Source organism: Cebus imitator, unplaced genomic scaffold (assembly GCF_001604975.1).
Source record: "Cebus imitator isolate Cc_AM_T3 unplaced genomic scaffold, Cebus_imitator-1.0 Scaffold46, whole genome shotgun sequence".
Classification (NCBI taxonomy): domain Eukaryota; kingdom Metazoa; phylum Chordata; class Mammalia; order Primates; family Cebidae; genus Cebus; species Cebus imitator.
The window spans coordinates 3,256,456-3,273,183 of NW_016107361.1; the positions used below are offsets into that span (position 1 = coordinate 3,256,456).

A 16,728-nucleotide genomic window follows, 5' to 3' on the forward strand; every position below is an offset into this window, starting at 1 on the left:
AGTAGAGACGGGGTTTCACCATGTTGACCAGGATGGTCTCGATCTCTTGACCTCGTGATCCACCCGCCTCGGCCTCCCAAAGTGCTGGGATTACAGGCGTGAGCCACCACGCCCGGCTCCTCTAGAGTTTTTATGGTGTTAGGCCTCATGTTTAAATCATTACTCCAGCTAGAGTTAATTTTTGTATAAGGTGTAAGGAAGGGATCCAGTTTCAGCTTTTTGCATATGGCTAGCCAGTTTTCCCAACACCATTTATTAAATAGGGAATACTTTTCCCATTGCTTGTTTTTGTCAGGTTTGTCAAAAATCAGATGGTTGTAGTTGTGTGGCATTCCTTCTGAGGCCTCTGTTCTGTTCCATTGGTCTGTATCTCTGTTTTGTACAAGTACCATGCTGTTTTGATTATAGTAGCCTTGTAATAGTTTGAAGTCAGGTAGTGTAATGCCTCCAGCTTTTTTTTTTTTTTTTTTTTTTTTTTTTGCTTAGGATAAATGGTTCCAGGTGGTTGGGTTATAAAACTACCGAGAGGATGGGAGAATATTTACATCTCAAAAGGGCAAAGAGAAAATTTACAATTGAAAGTTTTCTAAAGTGAATATTGTGCTAAAAAAAAGAGGCCTGTCTAAAGTTTAGGAAAACTGAGGGTATTGTTAAGGCTCTCTTGATGTTGGTTAAGGACCTTAAATTCAATGACAGTATCCTTTAAAACATTTCTTTATACTATTAAAACAATTGAACTCATGGACATCAAGAGTAAAAGGATTGTTACTGGGGCTGGGAAGGATAGTAGGGGGTAGGGGAAGGTAGGAATGGTTAATGGGTACAAAAATAGTTTGAATGAATATGACCTACTATTTGATAGCACAACTGGGTGACTATAGTAAACAGTAACTTCATTGTACATTTAAAAATAACTTAAAAAGTATAATTGGATTTTTTATACCATGAAGGATAAATGCTGCAGGGGATGTATAACCCATTCTCTATGATGTGACTATTATGCATTGCATGCCTGTATCAAAACACCTCACATACTTTATAGATATATACACCTACTGTGTACCCACAAAAGTTAAAAATAAAAAAGTTAAATGTCATTATAGAAACAGAAAGGTAAAGGACACATAGGGTCATAGAAGGAAAAGGTCATGGGGAGATAGAGAAAGAAGGAGTGAAGTCTCTACAAGCCTAGGAATACCAAAGACCCAACAGTCACTAGAAGCTAAGAATGGCAAAGAATAAATTTTCCCCAAAAACTTCTGGAGTATCCAAGGCTGCTAACACTGATATAGCATTTGTAGCCTCCAGAACTACGAGAGAATGAATTTCTGTTTATCTAAGCCTTCTAGTTTGTGGTAATTTGTAAAAGTAGCCCTAAAAAAATAGTATATGATCTTTCTAGAAAAGTCTTTCTCTACTGTTCATTTAACTTCAAATGGCAAAATTCTACAACTCATTTAATGCTGACAAAATTGTCTAGTCCTCCATTCCTTTTCCTTATAATTGATAATACCAGCTAAACACCACAGCTTTTTCCTCTGAATTCTTTTGACAATGAAGATGATAACAATATTGCAGCTAAAACTTGTTTAGTGTTTGATTTATGTCTAATACCTCTTTATTCCGTGTGAAAACAGAATAAAGCAGGTGCTATTATTTTTTCAATATTAAGGATGAAGAAACTGAAGAACAGAGGGATTTAATAACACTAAGTGGTAGAACCAAAATTTGCTTTGAGATTTGCCTAAGTACAGAGCCCATATGCTTAGATATTTTATATTTCTTTTCTGTTCCTATCCTTGAATGTTTACTTCTCTCATGTCTCATTATCTTTCATTATATTCTCTATACATTTTTATTTTCTAGCACAAAATTGAACTGAAGTAACTAAGAAATCACAGATATATAAGCATATTCATTTATTTTTCCCATTTTAAAGGTCTTTTAATATTATGTTGTCTACATTTTTTTTCAAACACTTCTTGTTCAAGAAAAAATTTAGGCAATTTGCTTGAATAGTTTTAACCTTAAAATCATTTTAAGATTCTGTTGTATTTATCTATTTACAGCATTTGGCAGATTTCTTTGAGTATCAAAACTGCCCAAATTTCACTGAATGAATTTAGTTAAACCAACTGTCAGCCCCTACATGTCCCCCACTTTAACAGCTTTCTAAGATCGTATTTTCCTTTAATACAGTACTTTAATAGAATGGCTAAAGGCCCTATTCTGAATGCATTAAGAAGCTCAGTGCTTTTCTGCCACACAATGTTTCTGACTATTATTAACTTGGGAGAGGGCTCCATTTTCCACGCTTGCCTGTCACTTCCATTGTTTTCTTTTGAACTCCTGCCATCAACTCTACTCTCAACGCGTCTCCTGAGATTGCCCTCCATTTGCCATATTGGATACTACTCCACTAACGCAAGAGTGTTGTATGATAGACTCTTACTGATGACTTGGAAAATAAAGGGTATTAAAGCATATCATAGTTTTCATTTACTCATTTAATCATTCAGCAAATACACAAACATTCATTGACTATCTAGTGCCACTGTGTTGGGTACTGAGGAAACAATGGTAAGAAAATGGGTAAAATCTCCATGATCATGTAGCTCATACTCTAGCAGGAAATCATAAAACTCACACAGCGACATGATAAATGTAAAATTACAAATTGAAGTATAAGGAAAGGAAATGTTCATAGTAGATTGATAGCCATAGTAATGGGCTTGAACTGAGAGCTGAAGTGTGAGTAGGCATTAACCAGTCCCACAGCAGGGACAGAGAAAGAAGAAAGGCATTAGAGAAAGAAATGACAGCATGTGAAAACAAGCAACAGTGGGCTGGTACAACATACATTCCAGCAACTGCAAGAAAGCCTCTGCATTAGGGATGCGTAGACCCAAGCAAATAAAGGAAAGAAAGATATCTGGAAAAACCAGCCAAAACCACTTTAATAAATGCACAGTCTACTTCGAGCTTTCCTTAAAAATGTAATCTTAATCTTAAAGCTAATGGAAAAATAATGAACAGTTTGATGTAGGAGATTGACATGATCCACTTTGTATTTTGAAAAAAATTCTGGCTACTGTATAGAGACAAGAGTAAAGCAGGTAAGGAATGATGGATGCAGGAATTCTGAACATGAGGCCTTCGTCCAGGTAAGAGATTATGGTGGCTTGGCCTAGGCAAGTGATGGTGGAGATGAAGCTAATTGGGAAGGTTTGAGAAGACTTTAGTGCAGTGTGGACCAACAGAACCTGATGAAATAAGTGTCAAGAATGTAGAGTACACTGGAATGGAAAAGGCAGAAGCCAGAAAAAAATGAGTTCCAGTCTTAAAAATTGACTACACTTTTTTGACTATGGAAATTTCTCACTGGCTGCCTCTTTTTAGGCTCTTCCCTAAGACTTTCTCCTTTACGCCCACTTTCCCACCCTCAAAACCACCTTCTGTCACTGTCTTACTACTTTACATATTAGTGGACTCACACAGTTTCTTCATAATAACTTTAATAATACAATAATTATGTGGATAATTTAACACTAAGTCTCCCTTAGTTTGAAGCCCAGCTTTGTTCTGCTAACAATTTCATTGAATTATGCTAGTCTGTCTACCATAATTCCACCCTTAGTAATACGAAGACTTTGGAAATGTATTGAAATCACATCATTTCTCATCATCTCTTAGAGAAAATCTTTATGCTTAGGTTTCCACTAGAACTTCCAGGGTTGTGGAGCTTTGTATGGGGTTGGGCACTTTGATCATCCTATATGTCATGTCCTACCCTCAAAAGTATCACTTTTACTGGCCCAAGATGGCTTACAAAACCTAAAAGCTAACATACTGTAGTCTACACAAAGTAAATACTTCATGTTAACAATGAAGAATCAAAATGCTTGGTAATAAATTATGACTTACAATTCTATTTCTGGGGAATAGGAATACGTATACCTAATGTTGGATTTGTTCTTGTGCTCTTTTGAAGGAAACATCCTACTGTATCAGAAATTCCCATGGTACCACATCCAGATTTCTTCACCAAGGCAGATAAAGAGTTGGCAAAAATCATTGACCATCACGTAAGACTGATTTTTTTAACTAGCAGCAAAAGCTTTGTTCTTTAAAGGCACTTTAAATTATAATATGCAGTTCTGAGACTGAAACCTTAATATGTGGAATTTAAAACTAGAGCCACGATTGATTTGCCAAACTGAATCATATCTCACTATGTTATCTATACACCTTAGTGTCTTCATCGGGTTACAGAAAATTTGGCCTTCTGTCATTTGTAAAATACTAGCCTAATCCTGTTTTCTGAATTAGTACTGATTTATTGTGACAAGAGTCTTATATTGAATGCTGAACACTGATTTCTTCTGCAGTGTAGTTCTAATAACAGAACAGAAATCTTTTGGCTCAATTTTCAGTGACCGTTCTTTACCCTTGACAGATCAGAAAGACTGTTAATCACTTTGTTCTTAGCATAAGTAAAAAAAAGCAGTGGCAATACAAGGCCACAGAAGACACTTCAATTCATTGTGCTATTTTTAATTGATAATTTTTTTTTACCAAATATCAGTTATTTTATGTCCAGTTCTTTTTAGGAGCAGAATTGAAGTATGAGAGAAAATACTTATTTTTTTTCTTTAAATAAGCTATATAGCGTTTTTAAATAAACTATATAGTGTTATGTGCTTAATTTTATTACTAGTAGTTCAATATTATCTATCAGATTGTGATTATATTAATAATTTTTTCACATTACTTTTAAGTAGTAATCTTGTGAAGAGATTATTTTATTTAGTGATCACATTAAATAGTTTTTACCACATAGCTAGTAATTAAGCCACTCTAGCAATAGCTATAAGTATTGGGCTTTGAAGACTGACTGATACCTTGAAATCACGAAATAAGAGCAGCAATATCCTATTATTCACTAACAAAATTTTGAGAAACTAATATATGTATAGGCCATCTTCAAAAATTTCAAATGTTTTATAAATTTCAACATCTATATTTTCCTAGTCATTAAATCAACTAAGTAATGTAGAAGGGATTTTAAGAGATAGCAACTTGCCAACATTACACACACACATATATAAATAACCACTTTGGGCTGTCTAGGGCTAAAGAGACAGAGGAAAGTATTATGAATAACAGAGACACAGAGGTATCTCCTAAGAGCTGTCCATCCTCTTTTCCTTTTTCTAAGGGTATAAGCATTATCCAAGTAATCACTGCCATGGGCCTGCTTATATTGTAGCTAAAGAAGGATAAAGAAATCCTTTTTGAAAATATGCTTGAAAACTTATAGATCCAAATTGTTTGATGTGTGGCTAGCCTAACGAACTAGTACTTCATAGTATTGATTTTGGAAGGTTTATTGAAGTATCTCTGAATATTATATTTTTTCAATATTCATGTATATACCACTGCTTTTCAGATGGGCATAGCAATAGTGCTTTGTACTTATATTTTACGCTTTGCAAAATGCTCTTACGTTAGTTAATTTAATCCTCACAACCCTATATAACATTTACCAATAAGAAAAACAAACACTTGTTTACAATTCAGTTACTTGCTCAATGTTTTAAGTAAATGATGGAGCCTATGCACAAAAACAGATTTCCCTACTCTAAATCTAGCTTCCCTTCTACTTTTTCATAGCTGCTCAAGTTCTTGGCTTATAACTCCTAATCAGAATTAGAGATGGGAGGGTGGGATTTCTAATATTGACAAAGAAGAACAAAAGCACATTTCCTTAGCTACAGATATTAATTCTCCTTCTAATCCAACATACTTTTATTGAGGGGTTATCATATGTAGGAAATAGAAAATATACCTCCTTGCTCAGGAGATATTAAGGTACCTTAAACATTGCTAGTATTCCATAGCATGATCACTGAATCACTGAGTGAGTAAGTTGAATAAATCAGTAAATGGTGCCTCCATTTCCCACCAATTTCAAACATATCCATTTTTTTTTTTTTTTTTTGCATCCTCCTAGCTACCACAACAGACAATAATAATGACAGATAAGGTCAAGAAAATACAATTCTTTACCCAAATTGAACTGTTGTCATGGTCAGCAGAGACAAAAACAAAGTATGCTTTTTCCTAAGCCTAATGAAAAGAAGGAGTTTGACATTATGGTGAATTTCAGCCATTCCAAATTCTAAGAAGGGGGAGAGGCGGAAAAACTGTCTTCTGGACAGTGATGATAAGATGCCCCTTTTTGGCTGCTTTTATATGTATCGATGCTTTTATACATGCTGTTTGTGAAACCAAGAATTCTATTTTACTGGCAGTTCTAAAGAATTAGTTCTCTTTTGATTTTTCAGAATTTAAGAAACAAAATCATGAGACCCATTGAAATCTTTCTTTTTTCTTTTTTTTTCAACTAATGTAACTTTTATTATGACAAAATTTCAAACAGATACAAATGAAGACAATGGTATAATCACTAACTCACCTCTCCCACATACCAACGACCTAGATTAAATAGATATGCACATTTCATACAGGATAGATTAGTTCTCTTTGTTTACAGATACTGTCATTGTTATACCAACTATAACTTCTATGCTAATAAAATTGATAATTTTCTTAAACAACTAGATTAGTTTATTATGTGAGAAAAATAATGTGTCATAGTTATCATAGAACCTATAGACAAAACCATAGCATGAATTTCAGCCTGTGCCTGAATGTTCTGGACGTTTTGTCTTAAATTTCCATATATTTTATGCAAAACTGGTTCCTGAGAAACCAAACATATGAGTAACAAGTGTGTATAAATACAATCTTAAGATAAGTCCAGTTAACTTTTGTATTTCTTATGTAATTAAAACTTAACTGGGAATAAATAATGGATTTGATACTGTGCTTTTATTTGTCATGTTTACTCTAATATGAATATATTAACATTTTACAAAATTTTACTGTGTTCATCAAAGCTGAGTGACATGCTATGGACTCTGATGCTTAGTTCTGCTTTTTATTATATGAATATCCCATATGACAAATGTTATTTGTGATTCACAGTACTTGTATATATAGTAATCTATAAATTAATTGATAGGTTGCTAATCTCAGACTGATCATTTGTGTATATTCATGACCTGAAGGTGACAAAAACACAGCATTGGCAGTCTTTGGAAAAGACTGAATTGGCAGTCAATATTGGAAAATCCTTAGGAATTTTCAATATTTCATACCAGGAGTCATTCTGCCCCAAATGTTTTACCCAGTGTAAAGTGTTTACTACCTGTTTGCATCATTTCCTCCATCAAATATATTAGAAGTATATATATTTTTTCATGATGATGTTTCACTGATTATTATTACTTACAATACTGTGACTCATTCTTAGGGCTCTTGCCTTCAGATACACTACTATTTACATGACAGCATGGGTTATAAAGTGAAAAGCTAAGTGAAAGCAAAATAGAAAAATTATCTTGGCCAATAAGATACATTCTTTAGAGGTGTTTTTATTGGTCTTCTGCATAGTCTGCATTTACCTAATAATTTCATTTTCAGCTTCCTATGGGGAATACTATTAGAGTTTTGGCCTTTCTCTTTAGTTTGTATTTTCTGTATTTTTTCTTTCTGTTTTGCTTTCATTTGGCTCTTCATTGTATAACTCATACTGTCATATAAATACCAATATTGGTGAAGAAAGTAAAACTATTTGGAAGGTAGAAATATAAAACCTATAATGTCTTATTTTGAATGTTTTTTTAATCTTTAAATACATTAAGGAAGTTCTATTTTGTGGGACTTACATGCATTCTAATAGGTGACACATATGTTTTACCAGTGAGATAGATAAAAATTTTTTGAGGAATGTCATGGAAAAAAACAAAGAGGATAATTGTATGTAAGAATCTGCATTTTCCGCAGCTAAACTGATATCCATTTTTTCATGGAAAATCATATGTGGATGACGTTTTCTCTCTGTTAACAGTGGCAGGAAGAGCTGAAGATCCGCAAAGAAGAAGATGCAATATGCAAGGCCCAAGAACTTGAAGATAAGAAGTTAGAAGAGAAAATTCACTTTCAAGAAGTTATGAAGAAAAGAGAAGAGAAACTACATAAGCAAACCAAACCCTATGAGCTTCCTCATAGAAGTAGCTTAATTAGAAAAGAAAATGCTACCCCCCAAAACTGAGGTCAAAAATACATAGCATGAAAAATACCAAGATAGCTACATAGTAAGAGAACTTTCTTGTAATTAACTTGAGGTATTGTATAGAAGAACTTGTTATCCTGATACAAACTATTTAATAGTTATTTCTTAGTTCTCAATTAATGACCAACTTAATCACACTTGAATGAAGTGATTTCACTAGTCAAAACTTTCCAATACTACATCTAGTATTTTTCTCAATTGACATTTATCTCATTGTACAGCACATGTAATAACTGATTCTCAGAACGCTGATATTCATCAAACAGTTTGATGGAAATTAACTACAAGTTAATTAATAAGTCACCATATAAAAATTGTTTCTTGAAAACAGAATGAACATAAGCTAACACTCCTATAATTACTATTATTCAAATAAAAACATTATGGCATCTTATGTGATTGTCATTTTATAGTCAATTTATTCCAAACCAAACAAACCCTATTTCAGAGATTTAAATACAGAAGGGCCAGTCATTTTAGACTGACTGATCTTTAACCAATGCCAGAGGGGACTCCTGAGAGACAGTGGTTTTACTGTGTTCTGTGAGTTTATAAGAATAAATCTGTATGATCCTAGAAAGTCCAGGAGCAACTGTTGAAGAGATTCATACAAATAGGAGTCATTTTAGAAATGGAACTCACCTCATCTGAAGTTCTGAAACTATGAGTAAGAGTAATAGGGTGGAGTTTTTATGATGTCTTGTATTCCTTTCCTGAAAAATACAAATAATATTCACATCTCAGTTTCACACAGGTGACTTGATGATACTCAAGAGACAAGAACTTTAACAGGGGTGTCAAATTCAAATGACTACCAAGTCAAAAAGGTAACATAAATTAGTGAAGCCAGCTAAGGAATACCTATCCCATCTAAAGAAATTTCCCAGCTGGGCACGGTGGCTCACACCTATAATCCCAGCACTTTGGGAGGCTGAGGCAGGCAGATCATCTGAGGTCAGGAGCTTGAGACCAACCTGACCAACATGGAGAAACCCTTTCTCTACTAAAAAAAGTACAAATTTAGCCGGGCGTGGTAGTGCATGCCTGTAATCTCAGCTACTCAGGAGGCTCAGGCAGGAGAATTGTTTGAACCTGGGAGGTGGAGGTTGTGGTGACCCGAGATCGAGCCACTGCACTCCAGTCTGGGCAACAAGAATGAAACTCTGTCTCAAAAAGAAAAGAAAAGAAATTTCCCACCACTCAGTTACATTCTAAAATGTGTATCAGTATTTTATAATCATCCAGTCTTTCAAGAAGCTTTTAAATGGGACTATTTTTCAAAAGTAGCTAAATACCCAAATGTTGGCAACTAATTTTTTAATAACATATCTTCAAGTTTAGTTTGATACATGGGCCAAAGTATGTGACCTACATTATGTGAATTCAGGTATCAGTCTTCGTTTAAGATGACAATCACATATGGCAGAAAAATCTTGTGTGTAGTTTCCTGTTTTGATTCCCTGTATAGCTAATTCAAACTTATGTTTCTCTTTCCAAACCTTTTGTATTAACCTTGTGTTCTCAAACAGAGACTATGCAGGTTCCTAGAAATACCTTTCAATACACCTTTCCAAATACCTTCATCCATCCATCTTTGCTTTCTTCACTTGTCGAAAAAAAAAAAAAAATTCTCTATAAGACCAGCCAGTCCCCTTTCTCCAAATCTCATCCCTTCCAAAATCTTGTTCCATCAACTATTCACTCTCTCGTCCTAAGTCTTTCCTCATCACTCATTCCTAAATCCATGGAAGTTTCAATTTTCTCCCATTCTTCCATCCAAATTACTCTCTCATTATTGGTTTGTAGCAAGATATAACAACTAAGCTGTAAGTATTAGTAAGGGTACAATGGAGATCTAACTGCTCCTTATAAGAATTTCAACAAATCCTACTGCTTCAGCACCATCTTTATAAAAGAAACCTGATATCTCCAATTTCAGAAACTTTCTAGCATTCTGAGGCATGGTCCTTAAGGCATCCTCACTGCAGACCTAGGTTTATGTTTTCTCTGCTCTGCTTAGCCTATTTCTACTTGTTCATCTTCTTTTTTACTTCCACAATGTTATTAATACTTCCAACGTGCTAATATCTCTTCTTCTTGTGGATTCATGCCTTTTTACAAGTAACCCTTTTTATGTCAGAGTGGTGATTTGGAAGGGAGCTAAACAAATTTTATACACAGATACACGGAGAAAGAAAGAAAAGGGGAGAGAGAGAGATGATTAATCAAAATACACCTTTAATTCTTAAATTATTTTTTAAAATTCTTAACATTTGGCAACACGCATCTCTCATGGTCTTTCTCCTATTTCGCTGATTCTTTCTGCAATATTAGCAAAGACACACTCTAGTTATGCCTTCTGCCAGCTAAGAAACAGTAGGCAAGTTACTGAACCCATTTTCACTTTTGTTTACTCATTTATAAAATTGACACAATTTATGTAAAGAGTGGTATCAGAAGCTAATTAGGAAAGAAAACAAACTTATCAGTCATTTTAACAGAGAATTTAATGTAAGAAATTATCTTCAAAGGTGTTAGAGAACTGAATAAATGGAAAGGGGACATAGCAATAACACAGAAACAATAACTGCAGGAAGCTGCCAACCACATTTGGAGCCACGGAATCAGAGAGAAGAGGTTTGCATTGTGAGACTCTAAGGCATGCGGAAGGCACTTCACACAGCTGAACTCGGAACCCTGATGGGGAGAAATTGCCCAGCTCTTGCTGGTAATTCTGAGGGGGCATAAAACAACTAGTTCTGGGAGTGCAGAAAAAAATGAAAACTGTAACAACTTGTATCTTGCTGAAACCACACTATCAGGAAGGGTGGGAAAACTGGAAGAATCAAGTGTTTTCTTCCCTCTCATCCTGAAACTCTTTCTCATGTGCTTCCTGTTTTCTAGCATCACAAAGCAGAGAAAACAAGGGTGGGTTTTGAAATCAAAGACGCTAGTTAAATAACTGAACATTGTATGGCTTAGAACATATCAGACCATACAATAAAAGTTAACTCTCCCTTCTTTTCCTTTGCATCTTAGGCCCTGTTTTCTGCTTATTCTGCAAGATTTCCCAGGGGGGAATAAATGTTTAAAAGAAAGCATCATCTCTTAAGTTGATATAAATGGCTTAAAAATAAACTTTACTAATTTATTTTAATAACTAATCCTTAATTCTTCCAACAAGTTCTTTTAACACAAATTCAATTGAAATTCTTTGTAATTTATGTTTAGTATTCACTTTGCTTCAAAACTCACAAAGGATTCTATGAGTCACAGACTGGTTTGGGTCCCAGAAAAATTATTTCAGCTACTCTCTTGTTGTTCAGCTTGTGATTTCTCAGCCTTAGTTATTTATTTTTCCATTCTTCCCACTGTGAGTTGATAGGAGAAAGACAGAGAAAGAGAAAGAGTCTCCATATCTATCTACCTTGCACAGCTTAGTCACCTTTAAGTGCCTCTACTGTTAAAAAGTGTTAACCTTTTCGGGTCTAAATGTCTTCCTATTTAAAACTTATTTTCATGCTGCTTTATCACTTATGCTTATGTTTATTTTGAAAAAATAAACCCAAGACTGCCTACATTTATTTAGTATGGATTCTCCATAGATTTCTCTCAGTAACCACCAAAGCAATTTCTCTTTCACACCTGCTGCCTCATTGAGAATACTCATAAAACTTGTTAGGTAGTTTCACTAGAGTATTAGAATACTGGAGTAAATTCTGAGTAACACAAGAATGAACATGATCATTTCTCCTGACATAATTTATTTTTTTAAAAAGGAAAGCAAATGATTTACAGTGGTTTGTGGAGCATAACAAAAAGACATTTAAGGAAGAAAATATGTAAAACAAATATCCTGACTTATGCATTGATAAGTGGGTGTTTGGAGAAAGGGAGCGCACAGAGGTAACAGATGAAAATAACTCACACCAACAGTTTTAGGAAGTCCATAGTGATGTTTAACAATTGTAATTTAAGTAATTGATTCTTCTGCTCCTACCAGTAAAACCTTCTCTGTAACTGTTTACTAGTTAGTTGTTTTCTGAGTGTCCTTTTTCATATTGCTTCTAGTTGAAAACAACAGTTGTATGGTTTTTCTGAACTTGGCTTTCAAATTTCAGTTATCTGATTGGGAATTGCTTTGGGGTCGCTTTCAAACTTTGTCCAACTGCTCGCATACTAAGTGCTCACTTTGGGTCTGCCAGTGATTCTCAATTAAAATCACCATAGGTCTCCTGAAGCTTCTTCATTCTGCCTCACATCTTAATTTGCTGAAGTAAAATGAATAAGAACACCCCTATTTGTCTTATTTGTGATTAATTGATGACACTTGTCACCTCCTCTGTGGGCTAAATAATACAAAGGAAGGCAGAGTCATGAAAATCTGTTGTGCCAATGCCTCTGTAGAAAAGACGTGTAGTAACAAATTCAGTCCACACGGTACTTCTCAACCTCAGGTTGGCCACTGGAGACTAAGTATTTGTAGCCTCCTTGTACTGATTCTATATTTTCTGTGATATACAGAATGCGTTTGGAAACTTATAGCAAAATGCATTTTAAAATATCATCTTCTATAATGTAAATGTATATATCTGTATAGTCTTACAAATTCTGTTGATGACTTGGTTACTTTTCTGCTACACGCATTTTTCATGGTGACATACATTTCAAGGATAATTTGGCTTTAACGTTACTCCTGCTCACTTTCTCCTCCAATCATTTTAGCTAAGGGACCTATTTACATAATACCAAGTACCTTATTTTTTTTTCCTGTTTCACTGAAAAGCCAAAATAAAAATAAAATGTCTTTCCAAAACATTTTTTAGTTGGAGGATCCCTGTGATATCCAACTTTCCAATAAAATTTCCCAAGCTGACTCTATTTTGGAAAGGTGGTGGATCATCTTTTATAAATTAATGAGTAAGGTAAAAGTCAAACATCTCAGAATCACTACTGCAGCTTTTTCATCCATAGCCAGACTATTGTCAATCAGTAATGCTTTGAATGTTGCATCAAAACATGAAGAAATAGAAAATCTGGACAAACCAATCTGTTAATCTCTAGCTCCAGATTTTTGCTTGGCTTCCCAATAAAAAACTTCCTAAAAGAAATGACTAGAGGACACATATGGTACAGTTTCTTCCATAGCATATATTCTCCAACATGATAACTAGGTCCCAAGACTTGTGGCCTTATGGGAAGGTAAGTCTTAAGGAAGAAAAGACTCAACCTATTCCAAGCAGAGACATTGTGGAGGGTAAAAAAAGTTGGTGAGAAAGGTAGATTTAAGGGTGCTTGGTGCCCTCACCCTTTACCTCAGGAGAAGGGGTGTGGTCTAGAAATGTAAATAAGTAAGGAGCCTGAGTCTGACAGGTTAGTCGCATTAGCTCCTGCAAGACTGAGTATCTGTTAAATCACTAGGAGGGATATTGCATGCAAACATTTTCAACGACACATGCAATTGTCATGGTGAGAAGAGAAGCAAAGAAGCAAATGATAGGAGACAAGTCTCTGGTATTAGCACATTCAGACCAAATCGACAGAAATTAGATCTACTTCATTGCACATTATTGCAGAAAGCATACCAGTTCTTCCGTTCTACAGTTAAGGCCAGGGAGGGGTAAGTGAACCTTGGGAAGATTTAAGGACCCAGGCTCCCATCTACTTCCTTTGGCAGGCCAGACCCCTCCCTATAGATCCAAATGGCATATTGGAAAAGAGAATGGAGGGAAGAGGAATATGAAAGCAGTTATCCTAAAGAAAGCAAGTTAATATTTCAAAGATCTCTTAATTTGCTAGATTCGAATCATTTTAAGACTGAGTTACTGAGCTTCATCTTGGCCTGGCTCCAAGAAAACCAGCAGAGGGAGCGTCATGAGGAAGAACTGAATGGTTTTCCAAACCTCCAGAAATTAAATTTTCTCTTTATAGTTAAGATGTAATATGAAATTAAATTTGCCAATTTGCAACATATATATGAACTGATATTTCACCATATAGATAGAGATAGAGATAGAGATATGTGGTCTAAACTTGTATGCATCAATCTAATATATGTAGTTGCTCATTCAGAAAATATTTGTTCATTGTCTGCTGACCTCCAAATACTCTCTTAGTCACCGGGGATATATCAATGAATCAATGAACAGGACAGAAAATATAATATTGTACATATTAAAAATAATGCACTTGTGTGTGTAAAGCAAAAAAATAAAAATATGATTTCAGGTAAAGACAAGTGAAGAACAAAAATAAAACAAAGTAAAAAGACAGTAATAATGGAAAATATGTTTTAGATGGTGGGATCACCAAGAATGACCTAAGGATTTTGACTAAGACCAGAATGAATTGAAAGAGTCATCTGACTTTCAGAGGAAAGAGCATTCCCCAAACTATCAGTAGCAAGTGAAAAATCAATAGGGTAATCATTCATGCTTTTTGCTAAATATTCCTGCTTCTCCCTTCTTTGAGATTCATTGGAGTGTTTTCTGTTTTCTGGCCCCATCGTGTTGTGGTGGGTCATATGGTTAATTCTGGCCAATGATTATGAACAGAAGCTATGTGTGTCACTTCCTGGCTGAAGTATTTACTTGTTGACTTGACAATTTATAGTGTTTCTTTTATTCCCTATAGAACAATAATTTATTTTCAAAATAGTGAGTACCCTCTTACCCTTGGTTCCCTTAATAAAAATGATGAAACTGAGAAGGGAAAACTTTTCTGTTTTAAGTGTTTGAGATTTGAGGAGTTACATATTACTACATGATAACCCAACCTATCCTGATGAAATGGGAGTGAGTTTAGAATGTTCAAAAAAAGGCAAAGAACCCTGTAGAGCTGAAGGAGAGGCCCCAGAGAGATGGAGAGGAGATGAAATTAGAAAGAAAGTTTGATCTAGATTATACAACAATGGAGGCCATACTGTGCCAGGGTTCTCTAGAGGTACAGGACTAATAGATGTATACATGAAAGGGAGTTTATTAAGGAGTACTGGTTCACATGATCACAAAGTGAGGTCCCACAATAGGCCATCTGTAAGTTGAGGAGCCAGGAAGCCAGTCTAAGCCTCAAAACCTCAAAATTAGGGAAGCCAAATGCAGCCTTCAGTCTGTGGCCAAAAGCCTGAAAGCCCCTGAAAAACCACTGGTTTAAGTCTGGGTGTCCAAAAGCTAAAGAACTTGGAGTCTAGGGTTTAAGGACAGGAAGCGTCCAGCATGGGAGAAAGATGGGGGCCAGAAGACTCAGCCAGTCTAGTCCTTCCATGTTCCTCTGCCTGCTTTTATCCTAGCTGCACTGGTAGCTGATTAGATGATGCCCACTGAGACTGAGGGTGGGTCTACTTTCCCAGTCCACTGACTCAAATGTTAATCTCCTTTGGCAACACACTCACAGACACACCTAGAACAATATGTTGCATCCTTCAATCAAGTTGACACTCAATACTAAAATCAGACATGGATTTCAAGTTAGATTTTTAACTAAGAGTAGTGGAAATTATTGCAAGTTGATGAGGAAACAAGCAACTTTAGCCTTATGTATAATGTTTTGAAACTTATGTCTTAAAACTTTTTTAAAAAATTGATATTTAATCTACTAAAAGTTTAGTATGCTTTTTTAAGGATCTTAGCACATAAAACTGTGATTTTAGGAGATTAAAATATTTAAACTTAATCCAACACCTTGGAGAAATTATAATATCAAATAAGAATGAGTCTTAGTATCTTTCCATTTGAAACATTTAAAAATTTATGAAACAAAAACCTTTTAAAACCAAGTCAGGGGTCTTAACATTTTCTTGGGAAAAGATGGGTTATAAATTAAAATACACATAATTTAATGCTACAGAAAGTTTCTCTTCTTGTCATTGTTATTCTGATCAAAAAAGAAAAAGAGTTTAGCTACTTCTTTGCAACTATTGAGTTGAAACACTGGTCTTGATTTTTTTGTCACATATTCGACATATCAATGGTCATGATTGCTTCAACCCAAGCGAGAAAGGTGGAAATTGAAATAGAGGCATGCTGGAGCTCTCACAATGCCCATGTGCAGGTGTTTCAATGATTTTCATTCACTTTATAGTTGCCATATCAATGGCAAGAAAATTAGGTTTGATTGGATTTGGCAATAGCTTTCCTCTATGATATTTTCAAGGCATAGGATTGTTCAGGGTTGAATTCCCAATTATCCCCTGCTGTAAGAAGCTGGATAAAACAAAGTCTCCAGCATCAAATGTAATTAGCTCTATTGACTTATATTTTTAATGTTAAAATCATGTTCCTTTTTGGGGAGGATGAACAAATACCACCCTTTCTCACTATACACTAATATCCTTGAAAACTGAGTGGATTTTTTTGGCAACTTATTTCTGTGTCTCTGAGATCAAAGCACTAAGAAGATGGGGCACAGGATGTAATATGAATGTTATTTTGAAAATATGAAACATATTGTGCATTTTATTCTTTCCCTTATATATCATGATTCTTCCTAATAATTTAAATATTACAGTATTCAAATAGAAGGACACCATA

At 34.8% G+C, this 16,728-nt stretch overlaps 1 protein-coding gene across 1 annotated transcript in view; it reads left to right on the forward strand.

Moving 5' to 3' along the window:
- TMEM232 (transmembrane protein 232) overlaps window positions 1–8,594 on the forward strand; it is a 337,836-nt gene extending 329,242 nt beyond the window's left edge. Inside the window, exons 12-13 of the mRNA XM_037737996.1 lie at window positions 3,992–4,085; window positions 7,976–8,594. Coding sequence (XP_037593924.1) covers window positions 3,992–4,085; window positions 7,976–8,179 — 298 coding nt within the window. The 3' untranslated portion in view covers window positions 8,180–8,594. The remainder of the gene's footprint in view (window positions 1–3,991; window positions 4,086–7,975) is intronic.
- Window positions 8,595–16,728: the final 8,134 nt, after the last annotated feature.